Source organism: Oryza sativa, chromosome 2, assembly GCF_034140825.1.
Source record: "Oryza sativa Japonica Group chromosome 2, ASM3414082v1".
NCBI lineage: Eukaryota > Viridiplantae > Streptophyta > Magnoliopsida > Poales > Poaceae > Oryza > Oryza sativa.
The window spans coordinates 20,613,366-20,629,439 of NC_089036.1; the positions used below are offsets into that span (position 1 = coordinate 20,613,366).

At 44.5% G+C, this 16,074-nt stretch overlaps 2 protein-coding genes across 9 annotated transcripts; one reads left to right on the forward strand and one right to left on the reverse strand.

The window, feature by feature from the left end:
- Positions 1-649: 649 nt before the first annotated feature.
- LOC4329597 (protein FAR1-RELATED SEQUENCE 5) lies at positions 650-5,804 on the reverse strand. Of its 8 annotated transcripts, none has more exons than XM_066307762.1 (6): positions 5,455-5,804; positions 5,178-5,335; positions 2,815-5,021; positions 2,065-2,163; positions 1,905-1,964; positions 650-1,327 (listed from the first exon to the last, which is right to left on the reverse strand). In XM_066307762.1, the coding sequence occupies exons 3-6, from the start codon at positions 4,318-4,320 to the stop codon at positions 1,319-1,321; spliced, it is 1,674 nt and encodes a 557-aa protein (XP_066163859.1). In that variant the 5' UTR covers positions 4,321-5,021; positions 5,178-5,335; positions 5,455-5,804; the 3' UTR covers positions 650-1,318. The 8 variants fall into 8 exon arrangements, with proteins under 8 accessions (XP_066163859.1, XP_066163860.1, XP_066163857.1 ...); XM_066307763.1 differs by having other exon boundaries at positions 5,240-5,329; positions 5,441-5,804; XM_066307760.1 differs by having other exon boundaries at positions 5,441-5,804.
- A 7,145-nt stretch (positions 5,805-12,949) lies between these two features.
- LOC4329598 (uncharacterized) lies at positions 12,950-15,013 on the forward strand. The gene is made up of 2 exons (XM_015772162.3): positions 12,950-13,169; positions 13,314-15,013. The coding sequence occupies exon 2, from the start codon at positions 13,552-13,554 to the stop codon at positions 14,782-14,784; it is 1,233 nt and encodes a 410-aa protein (XP_015627648.1). The 5' UTR covers positions 12,950-13,169; positions 13,314-13,551; the 3' UTR covers positions 14,785-15,013.
- The last annotated feature ends 1,061 nt before the right edge of the window (positions 15,014-16,074 follow it).

A 16,074-nucleotide genomic window follows, 5' to 3' on the forward strand; every position in this document is an offset into this window, starting at 1 on the left:
TCGCGCTCCGCGAGACCAGAAGAGCACGGAGCTAGCTCCATGATCCCCGCAGCAAGCTCCCCTTCCAACGCATGCAGCACCTCCGCTTCCAGAGCTCCGGCCGGTCGCCGCCCTGCAGGAGGCCGGCCGCCGAGGCCTATACCTCATGGGTCTCTTCGAGGACACCAACCAACCTCTGCGCCCCAAGGACATCCAGCTCGCGCGCCGCATCAGAGGCAAGAGGGGCCTAGCCCTTGCCTTGCCTGGAGGCTTCTTCCGTGTTCCTGGCAAACTGGCACGTTTTTTTTTTTCCAGATTTCAGTCTGTAGGTTGGGAGATGTGATGCTGTAATCGTTGTGGTTTGCTAATCTTAATGGAAATGCTATGCCGTTTGGTATTTCTGAACTGAATGAATGCTTCAAAGTGGAATGTTTCATTTTGTTTTGTGCTAATATGTTGAAATTTTTTGAAATGTTGGATCTTGCGAACTGACATTTTGCTCTGAACTGAAAAAAAAGTTTCCGCAGGGGTTGAAATTAACCCTTGAAATTTAGGCTTACATGTTTACATTCCAGGGACCGTATGCTATGCAGAAACTTGTTTCATGAATTCGTTTTACTTGCATTTCATCAAATTGCGAACATTTAGGAAAGTCAGCAAGAGATACTAATTTGACAAAATAGACACATCTCCTAGCATTTATACAATCAAAGCACAAGTGTGACAAGCTTGTACAAATGAGCTTATGCTATTGACATATCCCCATCATAATGGCATATTTCTAAACCTGCAACTCTAAGAGTGGCATGAAATCTAATCCTTCCAAAGATATCATCTCTAGTTCTCTACTCTGTTCTACAGACTAGTCCTACATGGTTCATGTAATCATGTTCACATACAGGCTACAAAATAGTCTACAGTTCTGCACCATCCACCATCCGACGATTGCAAGAGAGCTAACACTTCGTTGGCTACTGACGATAGATCATGGATGTGCTCTGAATGTCCTTGGTGGCTTGGTATGTCACAATTGATGAGCGATATGCGGGAGAATTTAACATTCAAATTGCTAATCAACACAACACCAAGTGGCTGTCACTCTGGAACTTGGTGAGCGCTATCACTGCTAATCGTCAGCTAGTCATGCTGCGTAGCATGGCTTGAACATGCTGCTGATGGATGTACCCAGGTAAATGGCTGTTCTTGGTAGCCTCAATTACTGACTGATATGAATTTGAGAAGTTGATTTGATCTTCAACAGAGGGCCAGTTCTGTCCCAAGAGTTATATTGAAGATTGAAACAAATGTGCACTATGATTTTCAACAGAGCTGTTGATTTCTACAAACCCTGAAAAGATGGACAATAAACAGCAGAAATAAACTAGCAACTTCATCCATTAACTGCTTAATGGCCAACAGAGCAGTGACGTGGGCCATGATTAACAAAAAGCTGAGTTTAATTAAAGATAAAGATCCTGCTATACCCATGTGTAGCTACAGCCATTTTTCAATTCTTGCACATTGTGACTTTAGGAAATTCTGAAAATAAAAACATTTATAGCATGTTGACCTATATTCACACACAAAATTATGTAAAGATATAATCATGTATAGGTGTGCAACAAAAATTATGTAAAGATAGATCAGCTTTCTTTCTTTGATGAAAGATAAGACGATTTAGTTTTCTTTCTCGTATAGCACAAATTGATCATATCTGCATGTAAACGTACCTTAAAATGCTCTATATGTATAGTTTTTTTCAGAATCTAAATTGCCAAGTGCAAAATCCAAAGTGGATGGAGCTACACGAGAGTTAAAAAATCTAAACACTTTATTAAATTAGAAAGTAAGGAGGTGGCAACTTCAAAGCTTCATCAACATGAAAGTGAGGAAAGAGACAACTGTGAAACTTTACCAATTTATACCTGCTGATTATGTTGATTGTTACTTGATGGCTGAGAAAGGTATGCAGCAAAACCAAGTTCCTGAAAGCAATGACCGTGTAAGTAATTTTTTCAATATTCAGATACGGCGCAAGGGGCACCATTTCTTATCAAAAAGAGAGTAACAGGCAATTGACAATACTCTTGATACAGTAGGTAAGCTTGGGCATAGGCCTGGTTGTGACTGCACTCCTCCATAATTCAGTTGCCCCATTGGAAATGGATTAGAAATGTCAAGACCCTGAAAATGAAAAAGGGAACTAAAAATTAACCATGTTACATACAATAACTAACCTCAGGGTTAGAACAGGCTACACAACTTCAGGTACATCTAACATCCATGCCCAGCATATATATTGAAAAGAATCCAGATGGCGTGATGAATTGGCCCGGCATTGGAATGTTGGACTAAAACGTTGCTGAGGCATGAACTATAGTGAATTCAAGATTCTCCAGCCCAAAATACCCATAATCATAGTCCTTTGAGCTACTATCAGTTATGACCACAGTCCATGGTGGTATGGCATAGGATTTTAAATAGAAAACCTCTGCATTGCAGAACTTAAAAGCTGTAGAAGGCCTTAGGAACTACAAAATTGAGATGAAAAATAACTTGTTCAATATAAAATTTTAATAGAAAAAGAAACAACCTGACGTTACAGGTTTTTGTGACTGATTCCAATTTTGCATGGAGTTCATATCACATTAAAAAGAACAATCTGACAGGAATTCTCAATTGAAATGACTGTAGCAATATAGGATTGTTGGGAGTTTACATAAAGCAAAGGTTCTTGATGTCACCACCAACTGGCTACCGTTTAGAATAATATCAGTTTGTGATTACTATCACGTTATGCCATCACCATATAATGAACAACAATGCTGAAATTACCTGAAATAGAACATTTCCAGGTTGAGCAGCATCCAACATGGTATATTGTATTGGGGATTGTTCTGGTTGCACTTTCTTGGTTTTTTGTAAACCTTTCTCAATACAACTTTTTCGTTGGCTTTTAGCATTACGACCTTTCTTTTTTCGTCGCTTCGGTCTTGTGCTGCTTGAATAATCCAGTGCTCTTTCTGATTCATTGTCAGTACCATTCGCAGACAAGGATATTGTTACATCCTCAATATCAGACTGAGGAGCTGACGCATCAATGCTTGTTTGTTTCTGCAGGATTTCTTCAATTTTCTTACCCAGTTCTACTGAACATTGATCTAATACTCTGTACGACTCCTCGCATTCTGATGCTCGAGCAACAAGCCTAACATATACTGGGCACAAGTATTCATAGCGGCTAGAAAATTCTAATGTGGTATCTGCCTGAACCTTTCGACCTTCAACCTGCGGTGCAGTCAAACACCTTCCATATTTGGTCCATCGCTTCAGGATGTACCTATCAGGCATATACTTTATGTCCATTGTATCTAAAACTTTCAAAGCATGGCTACACAGGAAACCAAGTGTCTCAAACTTCCTACATGAGCATGTAACTGTCTGCTCACAAGGGTTTCCATGAACTTTATACCGTCTTTCTTTCTCAAGAATGGCAACAATATATTCACGGCTGGGACCACTTTCATCACGAGTCACAATGTAAGCTGACTGAAACTCTTCGTATTCTTCTTGGAAAAGCTGAAATATCATACCAGTATAGGCCTCAGAAGCTTGTCTCAGAATAGGAGCTCTAATCTTGAAGTCTGGCAACTTGAGCCTCGAACTAAATTCAACCTCCAATTCTATGTACCGTCTATCATTGACCAATTTCTTAAGATGCTTCAAGAACGAAATAATATCTACATCAGATTTCAAATAATCCCGAACGTCAGAATGTAGACGTTCATTTAATTGTGTGTTCTTCATCCCAGCTGAAAATATCCACTTTGTGTATGGCCTAGCCCACTTCTCTTTTTCTTCAAATACCTTCTGCAACCACACGTTGTTGTGAAGGTTATATTTACTGATCATAGCTTCCCAAGCAGTAAAAAACTCCACCTCCTCCTCATAATCATTGATGCATGCCTTGAATTCCTTTATGAAACCACAATCCCCTCTAATAAGGTGATTGAGGTTACTTTTTGCAGACTGCTTCAGGTTCCATGTACATATGGCATGGCATGTGTCAGGCATCACCAGTGAGATGGCCTTTGATACAATTGCGTCTTGGCGTGAAAAGACAGTCCGCGGTGCTTGTCCAGACATCGCATGCAAGAAGGTCTCAAACAACCACTGGAATGATTCAAGGCTATCATCATACATAAGTGCCATTCCAAGCAAAACAGTCTCCCCATAATTGTTAAATCCAACAAAAGAAGCAAAAGGTCGGAGATTCATGTTGTTTCTGGGGACAATATCAAAGGAAACAACATCACCAAATTGACCAAAATCAATTACCATCTTTGCATCGGCCCAGAAAATGTTTGTAACTTTATCTTCAGCATCCAGCTGTACAGCATGATAAAATAAAGGATCTGCTCGACATTGATCCTGGAGGTAGTTTAACAGAGCACTGGCTTCCCCACACTTAATTTCCCGCTGCCGCCTAGTATGCAGAGAGCGCTGAGAGATTTCTGGGGACTTAATAGTTTTCTCGGCAAGAATGGAATTTCTGCTATCAGGTTCGCTAGCATGTGTTACACTAGCAGAGTTATCAGCATCAGAAGACTGAACATCACTTAACTTTTTTTGCAGTGGATTTGCACAGGATGGAATGAACAAGGGATGATTATGCTGTGCCTCGAAAGCATATACCTCATACTTTGAAGTATCATTTTTGCGCCTGATGACTAAATTAGCGTGGCATCCTGTTCTTGTATCAGGCTGTGGAGTCCTCGTATGGTTGGTTCGTTTGTCTGGGGCTTTGAATCCTTCCCTCGAACAAACAAACTTTCTTGAGGTTATTTCACCAGTTTTCCTACTTTTGTTTGCATATTCTCTTCGGACACTGAACCCCAACTTCCATGCGTAATAGCGATAGAATTCATATGCTTCATGTTCAGACGCAAACTCTTGCCCTAACCATGGTGTATAATCTCCAGTCGCTGCTTGGAGTCTGGGAATGCAAGGACCTGCTTCGCTGTCCTCAACAGCTGTGTTACCTAAATTATTTTAAGAAGGAATTTAAATCTAAAAGCATGATCAAAATGCAAACGTATCTGCATAGGACAATTGAAAATCAAGAATATGATCAACTAGAAAGTCATGTGCAAACATAATGGATATCTTGCGGTTTATTAAGTGTGGCACGGTCTTACTTGGGCACTATTATCAATTTGCAACCGCAAATGCCACAATTTGATGAAAGACAATAATTTACCGGCACTAGTGCACTATTCTCCCTGCAACACCCAATCGCGTTGCACATTCTTCAAGAAGCCCTAATAAAACATTTTACTCTTTATTCTCCCTGCAACTTTGAGTAAAAAAACAGATCGAATTTCAGACCCAATTTTGAGTGTACAGCTAGGGTTTGAGCTAAGCGCACATCAACAACGACATCTGCAACCAAAAACGATACCGTTAGGGCCGTACAAAGCGAATGCTACGATTCGAGGGACCGGTGCTCTCCTTCCACCTAAAATCCGAAGCCATCGACAGGTCCAACGCCCGAGCAGCTTGAGGTTTTGAAGCCCAAAAAAAAAAAAAAAAAAAAAAACTGAGCAGCTTGGGGTTTGGTAGAGAGCGAAGGGGGTGCGGAGAGAGAGAGAGGCTGAGAGGGAGACCTGAGGGAGCGGGAGGAGGAGGAGGAGGGACAGGTGTAGGGTTGGGGGGTGGCTCCGGCGAGGGCGAGCTCATCGCCGGCAGCAACGGGCGGCGCGGCGCGGCGAGGCGAAGTGCTTTCCTGTTGGCGTCTCGTGTCTTCTTTTTTTTTTCCCTCCGTTGCTGCTGCGGCGACGAGGTTGGAGACTAGTAAATGGGCCGTGTCAGGAAAGCCCGGTGGGTGATGACAGGTGCTTCATGGGCCCATTCTTTTATTGGGCTTGGGGATGGTGCAGATCGAGAAAAGGGACGATATGCCACTCTCTAACGTGGGTTCAGATAAAATGCCACTCAATACAATACACCGGATAAAATGCCACTCAATACATTGCCTACCGGATGAAATGCCACTTTAGAGATTTTTTACCTAAAATGCCCTGGAGAGAGAGGGAGAGGGGAGGGCCGGCTGGGCGGCGCCGGAGGCCTATCGGGCGGCGGCGGAGGCGGCCGGCGGTGACAACAGGGAGGGGAGGACAGGGCGGCGGTGGCAGCTGGTAGGGACGACGGGGGAAGGAGGACAGGGCAGAGGAAGAGGCGACTGCAGTGGAGCTCAGACCGTCGTCCCCGTCGCCGCCCGGGCGGTGCTGCTCGCCGCGCTATCCTCCTCCCTCTGTGTCGCCTCCTCCACCTCCTCCCCACGCGTCGCCTCCTCCTCCCCCCCCCCCCCGTCGTCCACGCCGGCCGCTGCCCAGCAAGGCCTATCCTCCTCCCCTGTCGTCGCCGCCCCATCCTCCCCTCCCCGTTGTCACCGCCGGTGGCCTCCGCCGCTGCCCGGCGAGGCCTCCGGTGCCGCCCGGCCGGCCCTCCCCTCTCCCTCTCTCTCCAGGGTATTTTGGGCACAAAAATCTCTAAAGTGGCATTTCATCCTGTAGGCAATGTATTGAGTAGCATTTTATCCGAACCCACCTTAGAGAGTAGCATATCGTTCGTTTTCTCGGTGCAAATCATGGTGCCGGGGCCGAACCGATTGCCGCTTTGCCATCTCCCACCACTATTTTGAGCTGCCCTAGGGTAGCACAAGTAGTAAGAGTTTACCAATGAGACATCGATTTTTCGTTAATTTCAAATGAACAAAATAGGTCGAGTGCATTTCAAGTCGGCTCCAGATGTTGGAAATCATAAACCCAAAAAGCTATAATGGCGTCTGGACTTATTATACTTACTCTGTTTTATATTATAAATCATTTTAATTTTTTCTGATTAAATTTCTTTATGCTTAATTAAGTTTATAGAAAAAATATCAACATCCACAACATCAAATTATTTTTTCAAGTAAAGAAACATCAAATTAGTTTCATTAAATGTAACATTGATTCATTAAATATGACATTGAATATATTTTAATAATTTGTTTGTTTTGTGTTATAAATATTGTTTTATTTTTATAAGCTTGGCCAAAGTTCAAAAAAATATGTATAAGACAAATCTCTTTATATGACACATAAATAATTTTTAATAACTAATAAATAAATATTAATTTTGTATGTTATATCTACAAATAATTTATCCCATAAATAATATCCCACATAACAAACTCATAGATATAAAAATCTCATGCAACAAATTTCTACCCTTCAACAATATACCCCATAAATATATATGTTTCTTTATACCCAAGGATAAAATCGTTTTTTATATGAATTTAACAGTCAACTAACAAAAAGGGTGTGAAGGGACCTAACTGAAATTCGGGAAATATAAGGAAATGAGCAAAACTCGAAGGCATGGATATGATTGGGTAAAATTTTAGAGGTACATAACAAAAAAAGGTGCGAAGGGATCCAAACTGAAATTCGGATATATAAGGAAATTAGCAGAACTCGAAGGCATGGAAATGATTGCGTAAAATTTAGAGGTACACAGGGGATTTTTCTCTATACTTTTTTTTTTGTCATGAGCAACAGCAGCTAGCACAACTGCGAAAGTATGGACTTCAATGGAGAAAACCCCGAATCAACATCAGTTCAATACTACTACTATTTACTACTCCCTCCATTTTATATCATAAGTCATTTTGAATTTTTTTGTAGTTAAACATTTTAAAGTTTAATCAAATTTATAAAAAAATAAAGCAACATTTTAACACAAACAAAATATATTAAATTTAGTGTTATAGATGTTGCTTATATTTTTTTATAAAATTTAGTAATTGTTTTAAAAAAAATTGACCAAAACAAGATTAACCGATTGACTAATAATTGACTAGTGCAAAAAGAATCTTTGCATACGGCTAAAACTGATTTTTTTTCCATGCGAGCGGAACAACCGCATGCACCCAGGTGTCAGCAAAAATTAACTTTTTTTTATGTGGGCAGTGCAACCGCATGCAAAAATTGGATTTTCGCATAGGTCACTTATGCCAACTGCATGTGAAAATGATTTCAGTGAAAAAAATAAATATTCTAAAAAACAAATTTGAAACCCTAGCTCCCCTGTTCATCCCCAAACCCTAGCTCCCGAAGCCGTCATCGTCATCGCAGCCACCACTGCCACCGTTATCATAGTCGCTGTCATCGCCGCTCCCTTCGTCCCTGAACTAGGCAGATTTGCTGCTCCTGTGGGCGCCGGTGGTGGATCCACCCAGTCCGAAGCCGCCATCGCCGCTCCCAAGGACAAGGGCTGTGGTCTCCGCCCGAGGCCGCCGGATCCACGCGCCCTCGAGCCGGCGGCTGTCTCCGCGTGGCGGCACTACCTGCCCCCAACGCCATTGTCTCCGCCATGTGCCAGACGGGAAGTGGAGGAAGGAGGAAGAGGGGAAAGTGGAGGTGGAGGAGGAGGAGGAGGAGGAGAAGGGAAGTGAAATGGAAAGAAAGTTACTGAGAATGAAGGAAAGAGAAGGGCAGAGGAGGAAAAGAGGAGGTGGACAGGCTAAGGGGTAAGTGAGGAGGAAAATGTATTTTCGCACTCGCCTCTTAAGAGGTCCATTTGGAAAAATAAGTCTATTTTCGTAGACGGCCTACGATAATGTTTTTTTGCATGTGGCCCATGAATCGTTTTTTGGGGAAACGATTTTTGCAGGGTGCGAGCAGTTGTGGTCCACCTGGAACCTAAAGAGTTCTCATTCAGAAAAATTGTTTCTGTAGTGGTGTGTTTTACAAAACCACAACTAAGAAGGTTTACAAAACCGTGCGGTTACCGCACAGTTATCACGGTTATCACGTGTGGTAATCTTTTCAGTTTTTGAAACTATGGTATATCACATGGTAACCGTACGGTTTTCACGATAACCACGCGGTTAACATGGTAACTGCCAAACCATGGGGTGGCGATAACCACCCAAAAACGACGTTAAAGTGACCTATAATATGAATCACCGCCACCCAAAAATGGTGGCGACCTATAATATGAATTGGAAGGAGTATGTTTAAGCGCTTATGTTATTTATTGTTGACTATAACCTCACATGGGTACATGACGACATAATGTTCCCTGTGCACTACTTTAATCCAGAGCATGCAACTACAGTCATATGTAGCACAACTTTATCCTGAAACATTGGCTGGTTAAAAATATTTTCCGGCGGAAGCACAATTGCAAGCTCTATTGTTCTAATCCACGCTACAGTCTACAGACTAGCTGACGATCGAGATTTATATCCATCCAGTTCTTTTCTCCCTCTCGGAACTTGGAGCAGGAATAATCTGAGGAAAAGGGGCACGAGCGAAGATTAATTAACAAGCTCCTGACAGGGAACAGCACGGATCAATCTGAAAATGCAAGAAGCATCAACAAGCACGTCCGTCGATCTTTGTGTTAGGGACCAACCTTTGTCATCTCTCCATTTTGAGAGACCAACCTTTGAATCTGCAAGTGTTTATAGCTGGGCAAATGGCTTATTTAGTCACTGATGACATGCCTAACACTGATGTAGGAAAAGAAATCGAAGAAAAGAAACCTGAAGAAGAAGAAGAAGAAGAAGAAGAAGAATTCAGGTTGCCCTTTGCGTGTTGTGAGCTGACGCATCTGGTCCAGCCTTGGGTACGTACGTGCTCAATAAAATTAATGATTCAACCTGCTGTCAATGCAGCTATAGGCAATGAACTTAAAAGTACAGTCATTGTTAGGTATAGGAGCTTTGTACTTAATCACAATTAATCACAAGCCATGCCGACGACTGAAAAGAAGGTGTCGTTGAAAAAGACAGGGATAATCCCCAAAACTAATCGAGCCCCCAGAAGCAAGGGTTGGTTTTCCGTGCGCACATGGGCTATTAACCCCATCATGATTCATGCATGGTCGCCACACGCCATTTTCTTCTACTGGCTCTCTCTAGAACAACCATTTTTTTACTACTCGTCTATTCTTTAATTAATCAGCCGAAGTGCTCATGTAATTAGTAGTAGTACTTGCATGCACGCATGTTTTGTGTTTTGACTCCAAGGACGCAGCAGCAGCGGCACGAAGAAGACGACGCCAGCCACACGCACGAACAGTCCGGCCAACATTTGATTTGGTTAGCTGAAGAAGATTAATTAAAGATATGGTGGAATCCTAAAAATACAAGTTCCAGTTGGTGTCAGCCATAACCATCTTTGTTACTGCAGCCTCGTACCACCACCATCTACCTAACCAAATAAACCTAGTCCATGTTAGAGAGAGGGAGAGAAGAAGAACAAAAGAAGAGAGTGATTTTTTTAAGAGAAAAGGGATTAAATTAGAGGAGGAAAACGAAGCTGGTGAGATCAGCCGAAAACGACGCCTCGTTTGCCTCCTCCTGCAGGCGTCCACTCCACTCGCATATACGGAGAAGAAAATTATGATGAAAATAAAAAAAAGGAGAGAAAAAGAAAAGAAAAGAGATGGAAATCTCCTGCAGAAGAAGTGGCCGGTTCGATGAGCCCCCATGAACCGGCGGTCAATTCATCGCCGGCGTCAGCGCCACCGCGCCCGGCCAAGGAGAAGCCGTCTCTCTCTACCTGCGCGCGGCGGGGCCCGTGCGTGTGTGCGCCGTGCGCGCCCTCTCTCGGCGCGGCCGGCGCGGCGGCGCCAAGTGCTCTGCACCGAATCCCACACGTCACCCTCCTCCTCTCCAACTTGCCTACGGACCCGGGACCCCTCCTCGACTTTACTGGATCTTTTACACTATGGTCCTTCTGCAATACCCATTTCATAAATACTCCTTCCGTCCCGAAAAGGAGGTCGTTTTAGCGCTGAAGCAATGTCCCGCAAAGAGTGTTGCTGGGAGCCTGTCTTCGTAGTTCAGACCTACTCTGCCAGAGCTCAGCTAGTCTGACGTTCTGCCACACCACTCACCGCTCTCTCACCCCAAACCAGCAGACATGAAGGTGTAGTAATGATAGAAGTATAGGGGCAGTACAGGTTATTTTTGCATTGTCTTGGTACTCTCACCAGAAGCTAGAATGTCAAGTTTAAAGGGACAGAGGGAGTAGACCCTAAGGAAACCGATTCGGGTACGGATCCCTAGCTCGGTGTTAGCGAGGTTGGTGCGAGGATACATGTGCGTATGCCGGAGATGTTAGCGTTGATGTTCCAAGGTGTTATCGTCGGGCTGTTCCTGTTTGGCATCGACATTGAGCTGGTGCAGGCGGAGGCCAAGCTTTGAAACAGCGTGGGCGGCATTTTATCAATGGACGCCTTCGTACCGTACTTCTTCCCAGAGCTGGAGGACTCTGCAGCGAGGGACGGAGTGATGAGGACATCACTTCCTCGGATATACACGCAACTTTACACGTTACAATGATAATTCCGAGTCCGAGTCCAGTTCGGTCTCTGGAGACAGTACTGACTTCAAACGGACCTAGCACCTTCATGCTAACTCCTATTTAGGTGATCTTGGACTTGATGGAAAACATACCTCGTCACCTTTCAAACGCATCTTATCTCATATCCAAAATCATATTGAGTCAACGGGAATCGTTAAAACAAGATAATGTTATTGCTGAAACCGAACTTGGGGGCTTAGGCTTTGTAATAGACTAGGCCCATCTCGAAAGTGTCTCCCTCCACCTCCACGAATTAGCACTTAACCCTAGCTCTAGTTTTATCTATAAATGCCTATGTACACCCTCTAGAACAATTAAGTTTTGTTTAGTTGAATTTTTGCCAAGTGTCATTCAACTTGTCTCTAGTCCCTCACTCGATTAGTCAGCGATTATAGGTTCAGAGCCCCCAATAGTTGGTGATTTGCCGGGTCGATTAGATCTACCACTTCAATCGCAACTATTTATTTGTGCTTAGTCACCTATTCGCAATATTTAGATTGCATTATCTTGTTGTTGTAGTGTTCTCTAGTTTGCATTGCAGGGATCATCAACGGCACGTCATGGTTGGTACGACATCGTCCTGGACTTGTTCTAGTTAGTAGCCATATCGCAAACGTCGCACTCGATCAAAGCGAGAGTTATCCCCTTACCAAAAAAATGGGCCACGAGAGAGTGTTATCACGGAGGGAAGCAGCATGACGAGCTGAGGAAGATGATGGCCGACTTCAACAAGGCGGTGCCGACGATGTTCATCTACCCGATCTAGCTTGAGCCCATGGTAGATCCCGTGACACTGTGCACCAGGTAGACATAAGAGAGTGCAACATCTCACGGTAGCTAGTCCTTCGTTACTAGATGTGTACTCTAAGAGTTGTGTTCCCTTGCCGCCGTTTACCAGTATGTGACCAAATATTGATCTTGCTTCTTGGCCCCTTTACGTCACACGTTGAGGGGTTCGACGCGAAGGCCGCATTATTGCAAACCACGAAGGTGCCAATCTTAGTGGACATACTCAATGAGGATGCAGTTAAAATCAAAATCATTTGCGTCAAATCACATTGGCATGCTCATGGAGGAGAAAGGCAAGTGGCTAGCATCGCCGCTAGCGATGGTCGTCCAGTTGGTGGACCGCGTCGACATCCATTCCCTTCGTCCCAAGCTCGGCCTCTGACCACACGGTCTTGAAGCTCGGCCCTCGCCGGCACTAGCTCGACATCGGCGCCAAGCAACCTAACACCGACCCCTTTACCATGTTTGCATCACCACCGGATTTGGCTCCAACGTATCTGACTCAACACATGAAATCTCGGCACCAAGCTCACCGACGATAAACTATAGGTCCATAACTTTCAAAGCTTGTTTATAAAATAAGTTTTAGAAGAGGACCATAATATAAAAATCCATGTCGATTTTCTCTGGCCTAGTTTGTTTATTTATCTTTTATCCCCTTTTTGGTGCAATCTTGGAAATATCTTGGTTTTTACCAACATCTTTTGTGCGTATTTTAGTTGCAAACTTTATTGCTCCGCGTTCTTCCTTTCTCTGTGTTTGTTTGTTTCCAGTTGCCACTAACCAGCCAGAGCCCCGGGGGGGAGAAGAGCGAGAGAGGAGGAGAAATCTTGCAGCAATCCCTCGCTTAGATTCGCCATTACCGCCGCTTTTGTTCCCACCAAGATTACCACCCCCTCCTCCTCCTGTGCTCGAGCGCTCGCATCGCATTTCAGGCTGCTTCTTGATTCTGCGAGGAGGTTGAAATCTCTCGTGGTATGATCTGATTTCGGGTTGATTTTCGTCACGCGGTGGATTCCTTCCCCCCAACACTATTCCGGTGCCAACCCTTTTTTGTTTTTTGTTTTTTTTTGTGGCTGTTCTTGGCGTCGCCTCTACTGGCTTCTTGCCGTGCTGCAGATTGCAACAGCTGCCATCCGTTCGTTCCGGTGGAGTGCACCCCTTCATCACCAAGGAGGAGAAAAAGCTGTAATCTTCGGCCGTTTCTGCCTTTCTGCAGCAAACGGTTGAAGAAAAGCCGCGTCTTTTGGGCGGATTTCGCGGAGGCCGCTTGAGGTTTTTAGGCGTGGTTCGTGTGAGCTTCTCTTTGGAATTTGTGGGGGAAAGAGTGAGGGAGGGAGGGAGCTCAGTGGGAGAGATGGAGGGGAATTTGCCGCCGAGAGGAGCCCTTGTCCATGGCCATGGCGGCGGCGTCGGCGCCTTCGATCTGGAGGCGACGATGCAGCCGCCGCCGCCGTTCCACTTCGCCCAGGATCCGCACCTCCACCACCACCAGGGCATGGTCCCCGTCCGCGGGAACCCGATGCTGGATTTGGGCAATGTGGTCAAGACCTCGCCGAGCGACGAGGAGGACGTGGATGACGGCCACCACCATGGTGGCGGCGGCGGCAGCGGTAAGGAGGCCTCCCAGTGGCACCGGGTGAAGTGGATCAGTGGCATGGTCAAGCTGCTGGTGTCCGCCGTGGCCTACATCGACGAGGACGTCGACATGGACTACGGCACGGGCAGCGCCGCGAGGAGGAAGCACGCCATGCTGAAGAGGAAGGGGAAGTGGAGGCTCGTCTCCGCGGCGATGACCGAGAGGGGCTTCCCGGTGTCGCCGCAGCAGTGCGAGGACAAGTTCAACGATCTCAACAAGAGGTACAAGAGGATGACCGAGATCCTTGGCCGGGGAACGGCGTGCCAGGTCGTCGAGCACCCCGAGCTTCTTGAAGGGATGCGGCTCTCGGGAAAGCTCAAAGAGGAGGCTAGGAAGCACCTGAACTCAAAGCATCTGCACTATGAGGAGATGTGCTCGTACCATAACAGGAACAAAATGTGTCTGTTTGATGATCCCGCCCTTCAGAAGTCATTGCGTTTGGCGCTTAGGAGTGGAGAGGAGCATGCAAAGAAGAACCCGTTTGGGTATGATGATGAGGATTTTTCTGACGATGACGACGAAGATGAAGAATTCGATGATCTGGAGGTCAGCGCTGAAGATCATCACCATGGAATTCATGGTGCCAAGAGGCTGAAGCATGATCAGGAGGAGACGCATTTTGGGTCTAATCTGTCAGAAGTTGCTGTTATTGACATGAACAAAATGCTCTCTGAGGGATCTGGTGGTCCAACTGCTGAAAAGAGTCCCTCTACCCCTGGTATGCGTGATATTCGACTTGAAAAACGCCGCCTGAAGATCAAAGCTCAGATGCTGAAAATTGAGCAGAAGCATTTCAAGTGGCTGAGGTTCAGCAAGGAGAAGGACAGGGAATTGGAGAAGATGAGACTGGAGAATGAAAAGATGAAACTGGAGAATGAGCGGTTGGAATTGGAGCTGAAGCTTAAAGAAATAGAGATGGGTATCAAACCAAAGAAGATTTTTAGTGATTGAAGCCTTGGAATGATAGAACTAGAAATGGTTAGAGTTGCTGGTGATCCTTTTGTCTTTTGCAGGAGCTTGCAGATTTAGGGTCTTATATATACATTGATCTGTGCCCCTGTTTGAATTTTACCTTAGCTAACTGCAATCGGTCAAGTGAATGGCTATTCCAGTTGTTAAGTGTTTAAACTTGGTACTAGTTGGCCTTTCAAATGATAAATGTTTAAGCCGTCCTTGTACATGCCTGCTGTTAACTTTCTGCAGTTGTTTGTGTGTTGCTATTGACCTCTGAGTCTTTTTTCTTCAAATTGTTTACTTTTATTTTGCTGCTCTTATTACTTTGGATGGAATTTGTTGGGGCTCTGTCATGGCCTGTGCAGATGGTGTGTGATGAGTGATAACATGAGGCCATGGCTCAATACGACAATGCACTTGTGGAACATCAGTAAGTCTATCTTCACCATACTTTCCAGGTTGGTTTTATTTAAGGTGGTTGAAAGTCGCCGAGAAGTGTTTCACAGATGCTTAGGATATTATCAGTTTCTACTCCTATCCTTATATCAACCATATTTCTGAATTAGCATGCAAGGCAACCAGTATCCGCAATTCAGCTCTATAAGCTACTACCATTTATGCAGGTTCTGCATTTGTGGCAACTGGTGGACTACAGCTCTTCTCCCATTCTAAATTAACACTAATCTAGTTGTATTGTACTAGTATTGTTTTCTATGTGTGTGGTCAGATTGTGGCATCTTGTTGATGCGATTGTGGTCTTTTTGTGTAATAATAATAATCCCATTCTGGTTTCTGATGTGGTGGACAGAATGCCTGGTTTCAGTGAAAACTGATGAACAGGTGGCACCTTTCCGTTCCAACTGCGGCTGTTTTCTCCAACCATGTAAGGTAAGTGTGATACGTCCAGCAAGCTTGAGAAATTCTTGGCTGTTTTCTCCAGCCATGTAAGGTAAGTGTGATATGCCCAGCAAAGTCTGAGAAATTCTTGAATTGGTAAATTATCTCACACCATTGTAATTTGTGAATCATATCATCATCAGTTGAAAGAGGAAGCTGAGTCCCCCAGGTTTTTATTTTCAGTTCTGTTTGCTGTTGACTGAAACTGAATAGTGCAAGCTGAGAAACAAGCTGCTCATGATTGTTACCAAGATAAATGACTTTCCTGTCAACAACTACTACTACCACAGCAGCAAATTAGAGTCATGAGAGTGATCATTTTCCAAAAAGAAAATACAGGCACGAATGATGCATTCACATAGTATATTATATATACCCATTTGCATCAAT

What these genes read in the sequence shown, in the direction of transcription:
- LOC4329597 (XM_015771824.3), bottom strand. Translation starts at nt 5,718, where the DNA reads ATGAGCTCGCCCTCGCCGGAGCCACCCCCCAACCCTACACCTGTCCCT. An exon ending in TCCTCCTCCCGCTCCCTCAG is followed by an intron (nt 5,022 to 5,645) that starts GTCTCCCTCTCA and finishes AAAATAATTTAG; the next exon opens with GTAACACAGCTGTTGAGGAC. An exon ending in ACAATCAACATAATCAGCAG is followed by an intron (nt 1,519 to 1,904) that starts GTATAAATTGGT and finishes TTTTATTTTCAG; the next exon opens with AATTTCCTAAAGTCACAATG.
- LOC4329598 (XM_015772162.3), top strand. Translation starts at nt 13,552, where the DNA reads ATGGAGGGGAATTTGCCGCCGAGAGGAGCCCTTGTCCATGGCCATGGC.